The sequence below is a fragment of the Amia ocellicauda genome, chromosome 7 (assembly GCF_036373705.1).
Source record: "Amia ocellicauda isolate fAmiCal2 chromosome 7, fAmiCal2.hap1, whole genome shotgun sequence".
Lineage (NCBI taxonomy): Eukaryota > Metazoa > Chordata > Actinopteri > Amiiformes > Amiidae > Amia > Amia ocellicauda.
Window position 1 is genome coordinate 48673200 of NC_089856.1, and position 18015 is coordinate 48691214.

The window sequence follows — 18015 nt, forward strand, 5'->3', positions numbered from 1 at the left end:
TACTTTATCACCTACACCACTCTGAATATGTTTGTAAAATAATCCTTCATGCCAAATTGAGTCAAATGCTTTCTTAAAATCTATAAAACAAGCACATTTTCTTTGTATCTGTATTTACATGTTTGTCTATGAGGGTGTGTAGGGTGTTAATATGGTCGGATGTGCAGTATTTTGGGAGGAAGCCAGTCTGACTCTGACTCAGGATACTGTGTGGTGAGGAAGGCCAGTATCCGGGCGTTAATGATACTGCAGAACTCCTTCCCCAGGTTGCTGCTCACACAGATGCCCTGGTAGTTGTTGGGATCAAATTTGTCTACATCTTTATATATCGGGGAAATTAATCCTTGATTGCAGATGTCAGGGAAATGTCCCACCTTTAGAGTGATGTGAAGGAGTTTGAGCAGGGCTCCTGCAGCTCAGGGCTGCTGTGCTTCAGCATCTCAGCATCTCTGCCCCGCTGGCTGTTCTGTTCAGGAGGGCCTGCATTTTCTCCTTTAGTTCCGGCTTCTGATTCTTTAATTGACAATTCCATATGTTTTAGTTTGTCATTAATAATATTTTGGTTTAGTGTTTGATCATTTTGTGGTATTGTTTTGTATAATTTTTCAAAATTTTCTTTCCAGGTGTTTCCATTTTCAATAGCCAACTGACTGTGTCTCTCTCCTCTCTCTCCAGTAGGGACAGGGTGCCATGCCAGCCCTGGCGCCCCTGCGGCTCCAGCTCCCCCCCTGGTGCCTGCGGCCGGCAATCCTGCTCCCTCCCCCGAGGCTACTGCCCCAACTCCTTCCCCTCCTGCTCCTGCTCCTCGGCCCTCTGCCCCTCGCCCCGGTGCGGCCCTGCGCAGCTGCCCCCAAGGAGATCGACCCCTCCGCGGCTAGAACCATCATCGGCACGGCCACTGCCCCGGCGCTGGTGGTCTTCGAATCGCCCCACTCCGCCCGCCTCAACCACCTCCTCCTGGATGCGGTGTCAGGGCAGCTGTACGTGGGGGCCGTCAACTACCTCTTCCACCTCTCCCCTGAGCTCGTCTTACTGTCCTGGGGCAGCACCGGCCCGCACCTGGACAGCCCGGACTGCCTGCCCCCCATCGGCTCCCAAAACTGCCCCCAAGCCAGTGAGACGGACTGCGCCAACCAGCTGCTGCTACTGGAGCGGGCTGGGGGGGGCGAGGGCTGCCTGATTGTGTGCGGCACTGTCCTGCAGGGCATCTGCGAGAAGCGTGCGCTGCGCAACGTGTCCGAGGTGCTGTACCACACGGCCAACCCGGTGGACACGCAGTATGTGGCGGCCAACGACCCCCGGGTGGCCACCGTGGCTGTCCTGGTGGAGAGGGGGTGGGGCAGGGGTGCGCGGCGGCGAGGCAGGGGACAGGAGGATGAGGGGATCCTTGCCGGGGAGGAGGACGGCTCTCTGCTGCTGCTGGTGGGCCGCGGCTACACCGCTAAGGGTCCCGGCGGCATCCCCCCCCTCACCACGCGCCGCCTGGCCCCCAGCCCCAGCCTGCCCGCCCCCGCCTTCTCGCATGAGGATCTGGGCAAGCTGGTGGTGGGCAGCCCCTCAGAGTACAGCCCCCGCTTCGTGGCGGCCCTGGGCCATGCAGGTCATGCCTACTTCGTGTTCACGCGGCGCAACGTGCGGGGGGCCCGCGAGCAGCGCAGCTACGTGGCACGGGTGTGCGGCGGGGGGGACCCCGGCTTCTACTCCTACGTGGAGCTGCCCTTGTCCTGCGAGGGGGCGGCGGGGGCCGAGGAGGATCCGACAGCGGGCAAGGATAGAGATGGAGGAGGTGACATTGGGGGCTTCAGTCTGGCTCGAGCCGCTTCCCTGGACACCCGCCTGGACCCCCCCACTCTGTTTGTGGTGCTGGCCAACGCCTCTCCCCCCCCCAGCCCCGCGCCCACCTCCGCCCTCTGTGCGTACCCACTGCCTGACCTGGACGCGGCGCTGAACCGTGCGCAGCTGTTGTGCTACAGCCAGGAGGGCCGGGGCCCCGAGGGCGAGGAGGAGGCCTACATCGAGTACGAGGTGTCGTCCCAGTGCCTGCGCCTGCCACAGGTACCGCTGCCACGCCTCGTCCACACACACAGGCAGGGAGGCAGTGAGGGAGGGAGTGTGGAAGAGTAAATGTGTGTTAAGCCCTGCCTGACAGATTAGTTCTGGCCCTGGCTACGCAGTGAGAGTCTGTGGTGACAGCATCTGGCTCTGACACCAGGATTAACTCCAGCTGCTCCACATGGGGGGGGGGCACCTCTCTCACCTCGAACCCTGTCCTCCCCAGTCCCGTGAGATTTTTAGCTCAATTTCCGACCCTGGAGAAAAATAATAAAAACAATTTGTGTCCGAACTAGACTCTCAGATCATCTTTTGTCTGCCAGTGTGACAGCCAGAGTATTAGTGAGGTGGTCAGTCAGTCAGTGCCTCAGTCAGCCAATCAGGCAGTCAGATGTACGACGCTGTGCTTTCAGTGGCTGTTCTGTATCTGTGTATTAATTATAATCCAGGCCGAGGGTTAACTAATCCGCAGCATCTCACCAGATGTCTGACTTTACTTACCGATTTATTTATTTATCTGTCCATCCATCCTTCCCACTCTCTCTCTCTCTCTGACCCCAATCTTGAGCACCGCTGCTGTAATTCCCGCGGTGCCGACCCTGTGCTCATTGTGGGTTCAGAGATCACAGTCCCCAGCCTCGCGGTTTCGGCTCACAGCTACACTCACTGCGCTGGGCTCTGCTACACTGTGTGTCTGTATGGTGCTGCCCTGCACTGTGTGCCTGTGTGGTACTGCACTGTAGTGTGCATGGTGACATTGTACTGCAATGTAGTGTGCACGGTGGCATTGTACTGCACTGCACTGCACTGTAGTGTGCACGGTGGGATTGTACTGCACTGTAGTGTGCACGGTGGCATTGCACTGCACTGTAGTTTGCACTGTATGGTACTATGTATAGTGTTTTGGTGCTCTACTCTTTGCTGTTACCTTCCACTTGTAAGTTAGTAGTAACTGAGCTCTTCAGTTTCAGTGTTTTATCTTACGTTATTTATTATATTTTATGCAGTGTGATCCTCTCTTCCCCCTCTGTCTTCCTTCTCCTCCCTGATTTTCCCTATTTCTCTCTGTCTCTCTCTCTCTCATATTCAAATTTCAATTCAAATTCACCACCATGCTAATTGGCGTGACGAGGCAGTCTCTGTGCAGAGCAGCGCGGTGCCGGGGCTGCCGGGCTGATGCTGCCCTCACCGCAGGCATGTCCGATGCTGCCGGGTCATTCCCACACACACAACAGTCCAGCCTACACGATTGCATGTGTACACAGCACACACACACTCTCTTTCTCTCCTACTTTGTCCCTTCTTTCTCTCCTCTCGTTCTCTATTGATTTCATGCTCTCTTTTGGCCCTGTTTCTCTCTCTTTTTCTTTCTCTCTCTCTCTCTCTCTCTGTTTGTACTCTACTATAAATACGTGAGCCCTTGGCAGGCGCAGTGTGCTGATCTGATGGTGAGGATTCGCCTCCCCCTGCTGGCCATGGCCAGTCACTGCACCCCTCAGCATCTCTGCTCCCCCCCCCCCCCCCCCCCCCCGCTGATCTCTCCCTCACTTAACTGAGGCTTTAATTGGTGCTCTTTATTTGCTTAATTAGACCGCTCTTTTAATTGCTTCCATCTCCCAAAATAAAGTGCAGGTGTCCTCAGAGAGAGAGAGAGGGGGAGGGAGAGACACAACCATGTTTCCTCACCACCAATCAGCACAGCAGCCCTGTAGATGTCTGTGCACACATGTCATAGCTGCACACTAATAAAATCAGTAAAGCTATTTAATTTGTTACTTTTGCCATTGTATTTATTCTGTCAGTGCTTTGGGATTACTGGTGTGAACTTGTGCCAATAAAGCGCATTTTGAATGTGAGTGGGAGGGGGAGGATGCTGTGCGTGGTTTGTGTGAACAGACTGGTGGGGGAGGGCGGTCCACTGTCATGATTACAGTTCAGAGTTCACAGTTCTGGCTCTTGTTGCTCACTCCGCAATCTCCCTCCCTCCCCCTCTCTCAGGAGTCGCTGAAGGAGTACCCATGTGGCGGGGAGCACACCCCCTCCCCCATCGCGAGCGTGCGCCCCCTCCGGGCCACGCCTGTCGTCACCATGGAAGCGCAGCTCTCCGCTGTTGTGACGACGACTGAGGCAGGGCACACTATCGCACTGCTGGGGGACAGCCAGGGCCAGCTACACAAGGTACACACACTGACCACCCCTCTCTGTCCTGGGAGAATGGACCGGTCCAGATCACTGTTGTTTCCACCATTGTTATTATGATTCATGAGGTCTTTATCCAAAATGACTGGGATTGTGTTTCTTGATCAGTAACATATAATAACATTCCTCCCCCTCTCTCCTGCTCCCTCTCTCCCAGGTGTTGGTGGGGTCGGGTGGGGAGGGAGAGGTATATGACAGTGTGCCGGTGGACTCGGGTTCTGCGGTCAGTGCCGACCTGCTGCTGGACAGAGAGAGAGAGAGCGTCTATGTCATGACCAACACCAAGGTGCGGACGGTTATTATTGCTGCGGTGGTGGAGGTGGTGTTTTTTTGTGATATTGAAACAGTAGCGAGGCTTTCACAATACTTTGCTGAATCCAAAATAATCCCTCTCCTCCCCTTGCCTCCTCTGTCTCAGGTGTCCAAGGTGCCGGTGTCTCTGTGTTCCCAACACACTGACTGTCCTTCCTGTCTCTCTGCCAGAGACCCCTACTGCGGCTGGTGTGTCCTAGAGGGCAGGTAACACACGCACTCAGAGTTGGACACAAAAACATGGGCAGATGCTGACGGACAGCGACACACTGACAGCCAGCCAGACCAGGCACTCTAACAGACACTCAGACAAGCACACTGGCTGACAGACCCTGCAGACGGACAGACAGCTGCTTGTTATGAGTGCAGTCTGTTCTCTTCTGATTGGCTGCTTCCTCACCAGGTGTTCCAGGAAGCTGGATTGCTCGCTCCACCAGCGGCCCAATCACTGGCAGTGGAGCTATGACCGCGGAAACCAGTGCATTGCAGTGGAGACCATCACCCCAGCCAATCAGAGCCGAGAGGAGCCAACTCAGGTGGGTGTGGCCCCATCAGGCTTGGAACCCATTGTTAAAGTAAAGATGGTGAATTTGATAGAATAGGAAGAGAGTTAGTTATCTCTCCACCTGTGTCATTGTCATTCTCTCTCTTTCTCTCTCTCCTATACAGTGCGGATTAAACCCGTCTCTCCCTCCTTCTCCTCACTCTATTCCTCTCTCTGTGTCTCTCTCTCTCAGGTGTCTCTCTCAGTTCCAGGTTTGCCTTCTCTCTCGGAGGCGGAGTCTCTCTCCTGCGCTTTCGGGACCCTCCCCGCCGAGCCTGCCATCGTCACAGGGAACACGGTCAGCTGTCAATCACCTGCACCAGAACACCTCCCCCCTAGTGAGCCGGGGAAAGGTACTGTCCTCTCTCTCTCTCACTTTCTCCTAGGCTTATTGCGATGTGTGTGAAGATGCAAAATCTGGGTTTAACTCCACTTCTCTGTCACAGTGTATGCCTGTATAACCCGCCCCCTCTCTCTGTCCCTGTCTGTTTGCTGTTGAGCTATTTTACAATATGCAAAGTATATGTATTAACTGTCAACCTCTGTCTCTGTTTGTCTGTGTGCTGCACTGTTCAGACCACGTGTCGGTCATCGTGCGGGTGCTGTTCAGAGAGGTCACCCTGGCCAGTTCCCCTCTCACCTTCTACGACTGCGGAGCCACAGCCCAGCTCAACAGCACCTCCCCGTGAGACCCCCCTCTGTCACTGCATTACTTTTATATTATCGTGTGTGTGTGTATGTGTATGTTTATTTTATTTATTTATTTATTTTAATTACTCAGCAGACAACTTTTCCCAGGCAAACTTATTCTATTAATTTTTTTTTTGTTGTTGTTGTTCTGTATTTAAAATGACATATTCTTCAGGTGCTATTGTGATATTTTCAATGTTAATGCTATTCTAGTTCTTTGTATTATTCTTCCAGTCATTGTGACTGATGGAGATGGTGGTTGTTGACGGTGTTGTGTTGCTTTGCGTTGTACAGATGTGTGGCATGTGTGAGCAGCCAGTGGGGGTGTCACTGGTGTCTGCTGGAGCACAGGTGCACCCACAGAGAGAGCTGCCCGGGACAGCACCTCATATACAATGCCCAGGTGAGTCTGACCTCTGCACACAGTACTGCCCTTTACAGCACTGCACATAACTGCGTGGTACTGCACTGCACTGTACACAACTGCATGTTACTATAGTATACTGAACTGTACTATACAGGACTGCACCACGCTGTACTATACTGTACTGAACAATACTACACAGCACTATGCTGAACTGCACTCCAGTACACTATAACACTGCACAGAACTATAGACTCTGCTACACACACTGTACTGTACTATGCACACTGCACTACATACTGGTGACACTTCTGTAAACAAGTATCCCTCTCTTTCTTAAACCCATCCAATAACATCATTATTAATCATTAATAATAATATTATAATATTAATAATGCCATTGTTCGCTCCGTAGTTCAGTCCCAATGCATTAAACCCCTCACTAGCAACTAACAGCCCTGTAGCCACACCCACTGTCTCCCCCTCGACCAATCCCCACTATCCTGCACCTCATGGCCCCGGCCACTCCCTGGTCTCCACCAATCCGACCTCCGATAGCTCCCCCGTTGCTCCGTTCCAGCAGCCAATTGCGTTGCAGCTCGCAGATGAAAACCCCGAACTGGCCATTGGTGTGGCAGAGCAGGCAGCCTCTGATTGGAGGGTTTGGGAGCAGGAAGGGGTGGGGGACAGCAGCAGTTCTGCCTCCTCATTTGCCGAGGATGGCTTTGTGCCCTTTGACCTCTTGGATTATATGCCGTTACAGATAGAGGTAGGAATTAAAATACCTCCCCACTCACTCACACACATGCACACACACAAACCCAATCGCACACAGACACGCACACACTCAGATTAACAGCCATTAACCCTTCATAGCTATACCCTTTGGACCCACTCCCTCGGAGGGCCGGTGGACTGGGCTCAGCTCTGTGGAACCACCTTGTGTTATAATACCATCAAGTCTCTCTCTCTCCCCCTCCCTCTCTCCGTCTGTCTCCCTCCCTCTGTCCGTGTCTCTCTTAGTCGGAGGGGGAGCCCCGCGGCCCAGGCTGGTGTCCCTGTGTGTCGGCTCTCCTCAGTGCTGCTCTGGTTCCGGTCGGGTTCCCAGTCCAGCTGGTCCTGCTGGGGAGAAATCTGCAACTGTATGAGGTGAGAGGTGTGGAGAAGGAGCGAGGGAGGGATGGAGGTGGAGGGAGAGGGCGGGACGGAGGTGGAGAGAGAAAGGGACTGTTCCTGTGTTTGACGTGTCTCCCTGTCCCTTGTGTGCTCGTGTCTCTCAGGGCGCGGACGCTGGGTACCGGTGTGTGGTGGAGCTGGAGGGCGGAGCTCTGACTCTACCTGCCAGACTGGAGCCCAATGACAACAACCCACACACAAACACTGTCACCTGTCAGACTGAGCAGGTAGGGGACACACACACACACACACTCTCACTCTCACACACACATCTGCATGCTATTAATCTTTCTCTCTCTCAGTTCCAGTTGTCGGTCCGTGAGATGGAGTATTGGGCACCAGTGTATCTCCAGAGAGGACAGAGCCATCGCATAGACTCCCCCCCGCAGCTGCACTGTGAGACTCTCTCTCTCTCTCTAATACTCACTCTCGCTCTCGCTCACTCACTCTGAGTTCAGTATATATTATACATATTTTTACTCTATTTTATTTTATCCAGGTCAATTGATAAAGACCTGGCCATGGTCATTTTAAAGTCTGTTACAATAATGTTTTTGTTTTAATAAAATATTGTACACTCTCCTCTCTCCACTCTCTCAGTGCGTCTGTACGACTGTGCGGTGGGTCAGACAGACTGCAGTCAGTGCCAGGCTGTGTCAGATCAGTTCGGCTGTGTGTGGTGTGGGGGGGCCTCCCCCAGCTGTCTCTACCACAAGGCCTGCACCAGCGCCCCCCAGGACACCTGCCCCGCCCCCCACGTCACACAGGTACCCAACCCCACTTCACCCCCAGTCAGTCAATTTGTCCTTCCATTTCCCTGATTCTATTTTAATCTCTCCGCCCTCTCTCTCTCTCCCTCTGTGTCAGATCGAGCCCCAGACAGGCCCGGTGGAGGGGGGTATCTCCATCACCATCCAGGGCTCCAACCTGGGTCAGCGCTTCCAGGACATCCAGGCTGGAGTGACCGTGGCTGGGGTGGGCTGCGTACCCCTGCCCCAGGCTTACCTCATCTCCACCAGGTACAGGGGCCGCAGCACTGAGCTGTATTAACCTTTTCTCTGCCACTGTGCTGTAACTCTACAAACACTTGTGTACCATGTTAATGAGGTTTGTGTGTGTGTTGCAGGGTGGTGTGTGAGTTGCAGCACAGCGCTGGGGAGCGTCAGGGCCCAGTGACAGTGAAGGTGGGGGATGGAGAACCTGGCCAGTCCACACAGAGTTTCACCTACCAGGTACCACAGCACCCTCCCTCTCTCTCGATCCCTCCCTCTCTCCCTCTCTCTGTTTCCCTGCCTTACAGTTCAGTTTAAGGTGCCTTATTGCTGTGTTATATGTGATGTTGCCAAAGCCTTTACAAAAGGACATTCAAATTATGTATAGACACAGGAATAGTAATCATGCATGAAGGGAATAATCAAAACAAAACAAACAAAACATGAAATAGATGCCCATTTGTTGTTCTAGAGGAACAGAACTGGAGAAAAGCTGTAATGGAAAATGAATAGATGCAAATACATAGTATTTTCAGCTGTATTGGTGGATATCTCCTCTCCCTCTGAGCCCCTATGGAAGGAGCTCACTGCCCCCCATCTGTGGCAGGCACTGTACACTGGGCCGCTGTGTCCCTCGCCAGCAGGACGGGCAGTGTGCGTGAAGCTTGTTCACAGTGCGTCTCCCTGGAGAGGGAGATCTGTGTCCCCCTCTCCCTCTCCCTCTTACTGTCCCTCCCTCTCTCCCAGGACCCTCAGCTCAGCGGGGTGTCTCCGATGCGGGGGCCTCTGGCGGGGGGGTCAACCCTCACGCTGCATGGCTCCAAACTGCACACGGGCCGCAGGGAGAACCTGGCCGTCTACACCGGCAACACGCCCTGCGTCATGTATGTACAAGCATGTAGAGTTATACATGTGAAAGACACACGGGGGCAGCAGTGTCACTCGACTGTAGTTTCCTGATCATATTGTTAGTTGTGTAATTTAAATTAATTAGCTAGTTCTCGCCCTGACTCCTGACCCCTGACCTCTGTTGCATTTTCCAGAGAGGGCGAGGTCAGCGACACGCAGTTGGTCTGCCGCACCAGCCCAGCCAATCAGACCGCAGGGGTGCAAGTCCGGGTGCTGTTCGGCCAGGCAGAGAGGATCCTGGGAGATGGAGAATTCCACTTCGTGGAGGATCCAGTCATCACTGAGGCCAACCCTGCGGCCAGCTTCTGCGCGTGAGTCCCTTCAGTGTGGGCCCTATACCAAACTACACTATACAGTACAGTACAGTATAGTAGTCTTTATATATACACTACCGTTTGAAAGTTCGGGGTCACTTAGAAGTGTCCTTGTTTTTAAAAGAAAAGCACATTTTTTGTCCATTAAAATAATATCAAATTGGTCAGAAATAAGGTGTAGACATTGCTAATGTTGTAAATGACTATTGTAGCCAGACACAGCTGATTTGTAATGGAATATCTACATAGGCGTACAGAGGCCCATAATCAGCAACCATCAGTCCTGTGTTAATTTTAAAGGCTAATTGATCATTAGAAAATCCTTTTGCAATTAGCACAGCTGAAAACTGAACTGAAAACACATGATTTAAAGAAGCAACAAACAGAGAAGAACATTCATGAGACGCAGACCAAATGAAAAGATGCTGGAGGAGTGCCTGACGCCATCTGTCAAGCATGGTGGAGGCAATGTGATGGTCTGGGACTGCTTTGGGAGATTTGTACAGGGTAAAAGGGATCTTGAAGAAGGAAGGCTATCACTCCATTTTGCAACACCATGCCATACCCTGTGGACGGCGCTTGATTGGAGCCAATTTCCTCCTAAACAGGACAATGACCCAAAGCACAGCTCCAAACTATGCAAGAACTATTTAGGGAAGAAGCAATCAGCTGGTATTCTGTCTATAATGGAGTGGCCAGCACAGTCACCGGATCTCAAACCTACTGAGCTGTTGTGGGAGCAGTTTGACTGTATGGTATGGAAGAAGTGCCTATCCAATTTGTGGGAGGTGCTTCAGGAAGCATGGGGTGAAATCTCTTCAGATTACCTTAACAAATTGACAACTAAAATGCCAAAGGTCTGCAAAGCTGTAATGCTGTAAATGGAGGATTGTTTGACGAAAGGAAAGTTTGAAGGACACAATTATTTCAATTATTAATCATTATTTATAACCTTGTCAATGACTGTTTTTCCTATTCATTTTGCAATATTTCCTATTCAAACTCATTTCATGTATGTTTTCATGGAAAACAAGACATTTCTAAGTGTCCCCAAACTTTTGAATGGTAGTGTATGATACTTTATACTTTATTTCAGCGGTGGGCGTGTCATCATGGTGAAGGGGCGGGGCCTGGACGTGGTGCAGAAGCCAATTATTGTGGTGCAGACAAAGACAGCAGAAGCGGGGCGGGGTCGAAGAGGGAAGCGTCTCAGCCAATCAGCCGGCAGGAACGCCAGCACTCGGCAGGTACAGGGACTCGACAGGCTGCTTTCATAGACAACTATTAACTGGCTTTCTCTGTTCCCTTTTTCTCTCCTCTCTCTCTACCACCCTTCCCTCTTTCTTCCTCCATCCTCATTTCTCTCTCCTTTTTGCTGTTGCTCTCTCCCTGTCCTCCCTGTCCTCCTCTCCGGCCCTCTGTTTCCCCCTGTACCCTTTCTCTGTCTCACTCTGTTTCTCTTCTATCCCACTCTCCCCCTCTTTCCATCCTCCAACCCCTCTCTGCCTCTCAATTTAAAATCCCGACTCTCTCTCTCCGTGGTACCCAGGAGACCTGTGAAGTCCTTTCCTCCGATCGCATGACCTGCCCGTCACCCCCCGTGGACGAGAGGTCGGAGGTCACAGGGTTGTGGTTCCAGCTGGACAACGTGCGCGTGGATTTCGAGAGCGTGGCCGGGGGCCCCTTCACCTACCACCCCAACCCCCAGCTGATCCCCCTGAATCTCAACTCCCTCTCGCAGCCCTACCGCTTCAAAGCCGGGGGGGTCATCGCTGTGGAGGTAAAGAGAGAGAGAGGGTGGGTGGGTAGAGTTACAGTGGGGGAGAGAGACACGCAGAGACACAGGTGCAAAGACGCACAAACGCACAGGGAGATGCGTGTGCGCTATGGATGTTCATCGTGTGACACAATGTTGACCCCCCGCTGTGCTTGTTTCCAGGGCTCTGGGCTCACCCTGGCCATGACCCGGGAGGAAGTGATCGCTCGGGTGGGGCAGGAGGAGTGCGAGGTGAAGACTCTGGACGACACTCGCCTGTACTGCGAACCCCCCCCGACCGAGCCCAGCCCCGATGGCATGGACAGCCTGCCCGCACTCACGGTGAGTCCCCCCACTCCATTGTGCGTGTCTGTCTGGACTGGACTGTGTGCGTCTGTCCTGTAGTGTGTGACTCTGTATTGGACTGTGTGTGCATCTGTCTAACTGGACTGGACTGTGTGTGCGTCTGTCTCGTACTGTAGTGTGTATGTCTGTACTGTAGTGTGTGATTGTACTGGACTGTGTGTGCGTCTGTCTCTGTCTGTCTGGACTGGACTGTGTGTGTGTCTGTCTCTGTCTGGACTGGACTGTGTGTGCGTCTGTACTGTAGTGTGTTACTCTGTGTGTGTCTGTCTGTCTTTACTGTACTGTGCACTGCACACTGTCTGTGATCTGTCCGTTTGTCTTTTTGTCCAACTCTCCGTTAAATCTCCAACTCTTTCTTCCACCACGTCTGTCTGTGTGTCTGTCAGGTGGTGATGGGCCGGTTGCAGTTCTCTCTGGGCTTCGTGCAGTATGACAGCGACACCCCCTCTCCCTTCCCTCTGGCCGCTCAGGCTGGGCTGGCGGGGGGGACAGCCATAGTGGTCCTGGTGGTTTTGATCGTCATTCTCATGTACAGGTCAGTACCAGTCCAGTCACCCCCGGGCCACGAGACACGGACACACGGGACAGTCCTGTACACGGGCGGTGTTTATGATACTGATGTTCATTGTATTATTGTTAGTGTTATTATTTCTCTGTCATTGTTTACATTTATTCATTTATGTGTCTGTACATGTATGTTTGTATATGCATCTGAAACATCGTCTCTTTTTCTTTGGCAATACGCAATACTGGTCATGCCAGTTAAGCACTTGGAAATTGACAGAGATGCTGATACCTTGTGAGAGAGAGAGAGACAGTAGAAGTGTGCAGAGGATTTTAAAACAATGGTTCCTTCTCTTTCTCTCCCCCTCTCCCTGCAGGAGGAAGAGTAAACAGGCCATGAGAGACTATAAGAAGGTTCTGGTTCAGCTGGAGACTCTGGAGATCAATGTGGGAGACCAGTGCAGGAAAGAGTTCACCGGTAATATATACACCCTGTCATATTGCACAGTATACCGCACTGCCCAGTCCCTGTGTTAGAGCACAGTCTACCACAGTGGTTCCCAAACTGTCTGGGTTGCGCCCCCCCAAAAAACATTTGGGTCACAGCTCGCGCCCCCCCACCATGTCACACACGTTCATATTTATATTAACATTTATTTTCTTTGAAAGCTGTAATGTTTACCAAGGATTAATATACTTTAAAATGTGTTTGCATTTCACTTTTCACAATTTTATTTTGCCATTTACATTGGAATCTCTTTAAGCATGGACCTAGTCTTACTCCATCTAGTACAGATGAGCCTGAATCATAGTTACAGAAGATACAGTAACTGTCATGGTCACTATCCCCGCTAGAGGCTGCCATTTCCTTGCTTTTCCTTTCACTTCTACCAGCTTTCAATCATCCCATTTACATTCCTCATCACCCTTGTGCACTCATGCTTCCACCCTCTGTTCCCATTCGCCCTGCACCTCCCTACCTAGTTTCCTGTTCCCCTTATAATACCCTCACTTCCCTCAGTCGTGGCAAAGTTTTGTCAGTTCACCCTGCAATCCTGAGCATTCTCCTTGTGCCCTCTCCGTGTAGCCTTGTCTCCTCGTGCCTTGGATTTCCTTGTTTCCATGACCTCCTGCCCGTGACCACGACCACGTCTGTGCCTAGCCCTGTATTGCCCTGATCTGCCAACACCCGACCCAAGCCTGTCTGACCATCCCTCGATCACACACTGCAATTGGGTCCCCTGTTGCCGAGCCCCGCGCAGCGTGACAGTATCGCTCTTTCTATTTTATACAATTTTACTAGTTTTTTAATATATAGGAGATATATATATTAAGGATGAGACCGAATAGTCGAAAATTCAACTATTCGTTAAAGATGGCCACTATCGACAAGTGAATCTAACATTCGATAGTTATAATAATAATAATAATAATAAAATAATAATTATTATTATTTTATTTTAAAGCCTGTGTGGTTGATTGGCTCTCTATGTAGCTGTAATGAAGATTTACGGGAGGGTGGGATTTGTAATTTCTTGTCTGTGATTGGCTGACAATGACAGATCTGCGCGACCCCGCCAATAGGATCGGTGCAGTTCTGCAGATCTGCGCAGATCTGTGGAAATCTGCGGTGCTACAAGAACGCAACCAATGGCTTCCTCTTTGACAAAGTAAATTAAAACACTGTTAAGTGTATAATATGTGCAGTGCAATTAATATACCACAAATCTACTGCTGGTATGTTAACCCTCCTAAAAGCCAAACACCATTCTGTGAAACTAGCAATGACAGAAAAGGAAAGAGGAGCAACAAACAAATATTATTAAAACACACACAGCCAGCTATTGCTATACATTTTGTTTTCACTGGAACTTGAACGCACAGGTATGTTTCCGAATTTATGTAATAAAATTGTTGTGTTAGATGAGTATTTTAAAATAAAGTTCAGGACTTCTTGCAATTGCAAAAATTGTCACATTATTTCACATTTATTGTATTTTTTGTTGATGCGTTTCCAAAATATTGCTGCAGAGAGTCCTGGCGAGCTTGTTTCCCACTCGATGACATTTTGGAGCTGCAAGTTATTCTGATGCATTTATTTTACTGTAATAATCACCTTATATAAACTGCTGCGTATTTTGATCTGAAACTACCAATTAGCGTTTTCACAGACACTGCTGCTGACAATCCTCTCTTCTGATTGGCCAGGATATGGAAGAATCCAATAATGCAAAAGAGATCAGTTTATCCAATGCGATTTCAGCGGCATGGCAATCAACAGTTGTCAGATCCCCTCGTGGATTTCTTGTCTTGTCTTGACTTTTTACACATTTGGCTATTTCCCTGCGCCCCCCCATAATGGGTCATGCGCCCCCCAGTTTGGGAACCACTGGTCTACCACACTGCCCTGTCACTGTGTTAGAGCACAGTCTACCACACTGCCCTGTGATATCACTGTGGACTCTCTCCCTCAGACCTGATGACGGAGATGATGGATCTGAACAGTGACCTGGGCGGCCCTGGGATCCCATTCCTGGAGTACCGCGTCTACGCCGAGCGTGTCTTCTTCCCCGGCCAGCAGGGGGGGGCGCTGAGCCGGCGTCTGGAGCTGCCCGAGGGCCGCAGGGCCACCGTGGAGCAGGGCCTGACTCAGCTCTGCGCTCTGCTCAACAACCGCACCTTCCTCGTCACAGTGAGGGCGGGGCCTGGGGGGGTATTATTGTGGGGGTATTGGGCAGTGTGTGTGGGGGGATTTTGGGGTGGGTGGGTGTGTGTGTGTGGGGGGTGGGGGTTTGGGGTGAGTGGGTGGGTACTTAGTGTGGGTGTGTTGGGGGCTGTGTGGGGGGTATCGTGGTCTTAGTGTGGGGGTATTGGGGTGTGTGGGGGGGGGGGGGGGGGTGGTGGTATTGGGATGTCTGTGTGGAAGTCACTGAGTTACTGTTGATGCCGGGACGTATGTCCATGCGCATCTGTGTATTTGTGTCAACGTCTCCCTCTCTCTCTCTGCAGTTCATCCACACCCTGGAGAACCAGCAGGGCTTCTCCCAGCGCGACCGTGGCTGCCTGGCCTCTCTGCTCACGCTGGCGCTGCACGACAAGCTGGAGTACTACACCGACGTCATGAAGGGGCTGCTGGGGGACCTGGCTGAGCAGTACGTCGCCAAGAACCCCAAACTCATGCTGCGCAGGTGGGGGACGCCCTGTGACGCACTGAGACACACTGCAACAAACTGAGAGACACTGTGCTGTAGGACACGCTGCGCTGTAGGACACACAGACGTACTGCGCTCTAGGACACACTTTGGAAACGCTGAGGCACACTGCAACACAGGACACACTGTGACAAACTGAGACACTGTGCTGTAGGATACACTGCAAAAAACGGAGAGACACTGTGCTGTAGGACACACTGTGCTGCTCTATACACTGTGCTATACCATACACTGCTCTGCACTTGACTGTTGGTATGACACCCTTCCCTTTTTCTGTCCCTCAGGACAGAGACTGTGGTGGAGAAGATGCTGACCAACTGGATGTCCATCTGTCTGTACTCCTTCCTCAGGGTACGTGTATCTGTCTCACTGTGTATATGTGTGCTCTGTGGGTGCGTCTGTCTGTCTGCACTGCTTGTCAGTCCCTGTGACGGGTCCTCTCTCTCTCGGTGTGTAGGAGGTGGCTGGGGAGCCCCTGTACATGCTGTATCGCGCTATCAAGTACCAGGTGGACAAGGGCCCGGTGGACGCAGTGACCGGCAAGGCCAAGCGCACACTCAACGACAGCCACCTGCTGCGAGAGGACATCGACTACTGCGCCATGGTGAGAGGACTGCGCTGACCACGCCACACTGACCACACGGCATTCTCAATACATACTAACTACCTTATTCTCTCTCTCTCTCTCTCTCTCTCTCTCTCTCAGACTCTGACCGTGCTGCTGAAGAGCGGCTCGGAGGTGCAGCCCAGTCCAGTGCGGGTGCTGGATACGGACACCATCACCCAGGTGAAGGACAAGATCCTGGACCAGGTGTACAGGGGTGCGCCCTTCTCCCACCGGCCCAGCGCAGACTCCCTCGACCTGGGTACGAGACCGGGGGGGAACACGGCATGATTATTGTTATTCCTTATCCAGAATATAAGAGCAATTCTAAAGTGCAATAATATAGTATCAAATTACATATCAAACAATATAAATACAAATTTAAAATAACAGGAGCACAGGAGAATATCCACAGTTCATATAAAACACAGGACCTTTATTGCACTGGCTCACTAGTGCAGACAGGAGGTGCTGAAGTCACAGCGAGCAGCAGCACCTGCCCTGGGAGAGCGAGCAGCTCAGCTCAGCCACGTGGGGATGAACTGCTAAATGACATGGTGATTGGATGGTGTGTCTGAAGTGATGGTGATGGAGGGATGAAAGGAATGAGAGGAGTGACTGTGTGTCTGTGTTGACAGAGTGGCGCTCGGGGCAGGCGGGTCACCTGACCCTGTCTGATGATGACGTCACCGCGGTGGTACAGGGCCGCTGGAAGCGACTCAACACCCTGCAGCACTACAAGGTACAGCGGCGCTGCCCCCACACACACACACACACACACCCAGACACGCTTCCCCCACACACACCCAGACACGCTTCCCCCACACACACCCAGACACGCTTCCCCCACACACCCAGACACGCTTCCCCCACACACACCCAGACACGCTTCCCCCACACACACCCAGACACGCTTCCCCCACACACACCCAGACACGCTTCCCCCACACACACCCAGACACGCTTCCCCCACACACACCCAGACACGCTTCCCCCACACACACACCGACACGCTGCCCCCACACACACACACACACACGCTACACACACAGACAGACACACAGATACACACACACCCACACACACACGCTTCCCCCACACACACACCGACACGCTGCCCCCACACACACACACACACACACACGCTACACACACAGACAGACACACAGATACACACACACACGGTGCCCCCACACAGACATGCACACACGCTGCCCCCACACACACACGCTGCCTCCACACACACACAACACACTTGCTCCCTACACCGTCTCCACACACACTGCCTACACATTTTATTATGTTCTGTGTTTTCATGCACCTCACTTATTCGCTCTCTCCCTCCCTGCAGGTTCCCGACGGGGCGACTGTGGCCCTGATCCCTCGCTCTCAGCCGCCGGTCCAGCAGGGAGTCAGCCAGGTGTTCCAGACCGGAGAGAGTACGCACTCACTCCCTCACTCTCATTCTCTCACTCCCTCACTCTCCCACAGAGCCGTTTCTAAGCGACATAGGGCCCGCAGCCACTAGGGGACCCCCTAGCAAAAATAAATAAATTGAATATATTTTCAATTATTTTCTGTAATTTAAAAGTTTTGTTAATGAGCGAGTCTTGCCCAGGGCATCATGGACTCAAACATCGTCTAAAACCTGCCATCGATCTGCAGCTGTGAAGCGTCCGTTTCCTAACGGCATGGGTGTGTCAGACCAGAACAAAAACTGGGTTTTAGGATTGCGACGCGACCAAATTATATTGTTAGAAAGAAGACTGAGAACAGACCAGTCTGGAGCAAAAAAAGCATACAAATGTTGCATCTACTGCTAGTTTGACCTTGAATAGGATCTTCAAGAGGTTTGTTCAACTCTTTTTTTTTTTTTGCCTCAGTATGAATCTCTGCTTGGGTCCGCAGCAGCGCTGGTCAGGCTGGCTCACATTTGGCATTTGTGGCTTGGTCTGCATAGACTTATTTAAACCTGCACAGTGTGTAATAAAGATGAGTCAGCCATGACCGAGTCTGGGGCA

General features: G+C 51.9%; 1 protein-coding gene across 3 annotated transcripts in view; it reads left to right on the plus strand.

Annotated features, from left to right (window-relative positions):
* The window catches only part of plxnb3 (plexin B3), a 40113-nt gene that overhangs the window by 16674 nt on the left and 5424 nt on the right, over nucleotides 1-18015 (plus strand). For all 3 annotated transcript variants that reach the window (XM_066710132.1, XM_066710133.1, XM_066710135.1), the window contains exons 2-29: nucleotides 676-2055; nucleotides 4051-4230; nucleotides 4409-4537; nucleotides 4670-4770; nucleotides 4967-5099; nucleotides 5301-5460; nucleotides 5684-5792; nucleotides 6092-6200; nucleotides 7185-7310; nucleotides 7442-7564; nucleotides 7640-7733; nucleotides 7938-8104; nucleotides 8205-8356; nucleotides 8464-8569; nucleotides 9077-9213; nucleotides 9373-9549; nucleotides 10649-10799; nucleotides 11102-11332; nucleotides 11492-11650; nucleotides 12061-12209; nucleotides 12556-12656; nucleotides 14653-14870; nucleotides 15188-15366; nucleotides 15675-15741; nucleotides 15848-15994; nucleotides 16097-16256; nucleotides 16633-16736; nucleotides 17346-17433. In XM_066710132.1, the coding sequence (XP_066566229.1) occupies nucleotides 691-2055; nucleotides 4051-4230; nucleotides 4409-4537; nucleotides 4670-4770; nucleotides 4967-5099; nucleotides 5301-5460; nucleotides 5684-5792; nucleotides 6092-6200; nucleotides 7185-7310; nucleotides 7442-7564; nucleotides 7640-7733; nucleotides 7938-8104; nucleotides 8205-8356; nucleotides 8464-8569; nucleotides 9077-9213; nucleotides 9373-9549; nucleotides 10649-10799; nucleotides 11102-11332; nucleotides 11492-11650; nucleotides 12061-12209; nucleotides 12556-12656; nucleotides 14653-14870; nucleotides 15188-15366; nucleotides 15675-15741; nucleotides 15848-15994; nucleotides 16097-16256; nucleotides 16633-16736; nucleotides 17346-17433 (5122 nt within the window). In that variant the 5' untranslated portion in view covers nucleotides 676-690. The remainder of the gene's footprint in view (nucleotides 1-675; nucleotides 2056-4050; nucleotides 4231-4408; nucleotides 4538-4669; nucleotides 4771-4966; nucleotides 5100-5300; nucleotides 5461-5683; nucleotides 5793-6091; nucleotides 6201-7184; nucleotides 7311-7441; nucleotides 7565-7639; nucleotides 7734-7937; nucleotides 8105-8204; nucleotides 8357-8463; nucleotides 8570-9076; nucleotides 9214-9372; nucleotides 9550-10648; nucleotides 10800-11101; nucleotides 11333-11491; nucleotides 11651-12060; nucleotides 12210-12555; nucleotides 12657-14652; nucleotides 14871-15187; nucleotides 15367-15674; nucleotides 15742-15847; nucleotides 15995-16096; nucleotides 16257-16632; nucleotides 16737-17345; nucleotides 17434-18015) is intronic.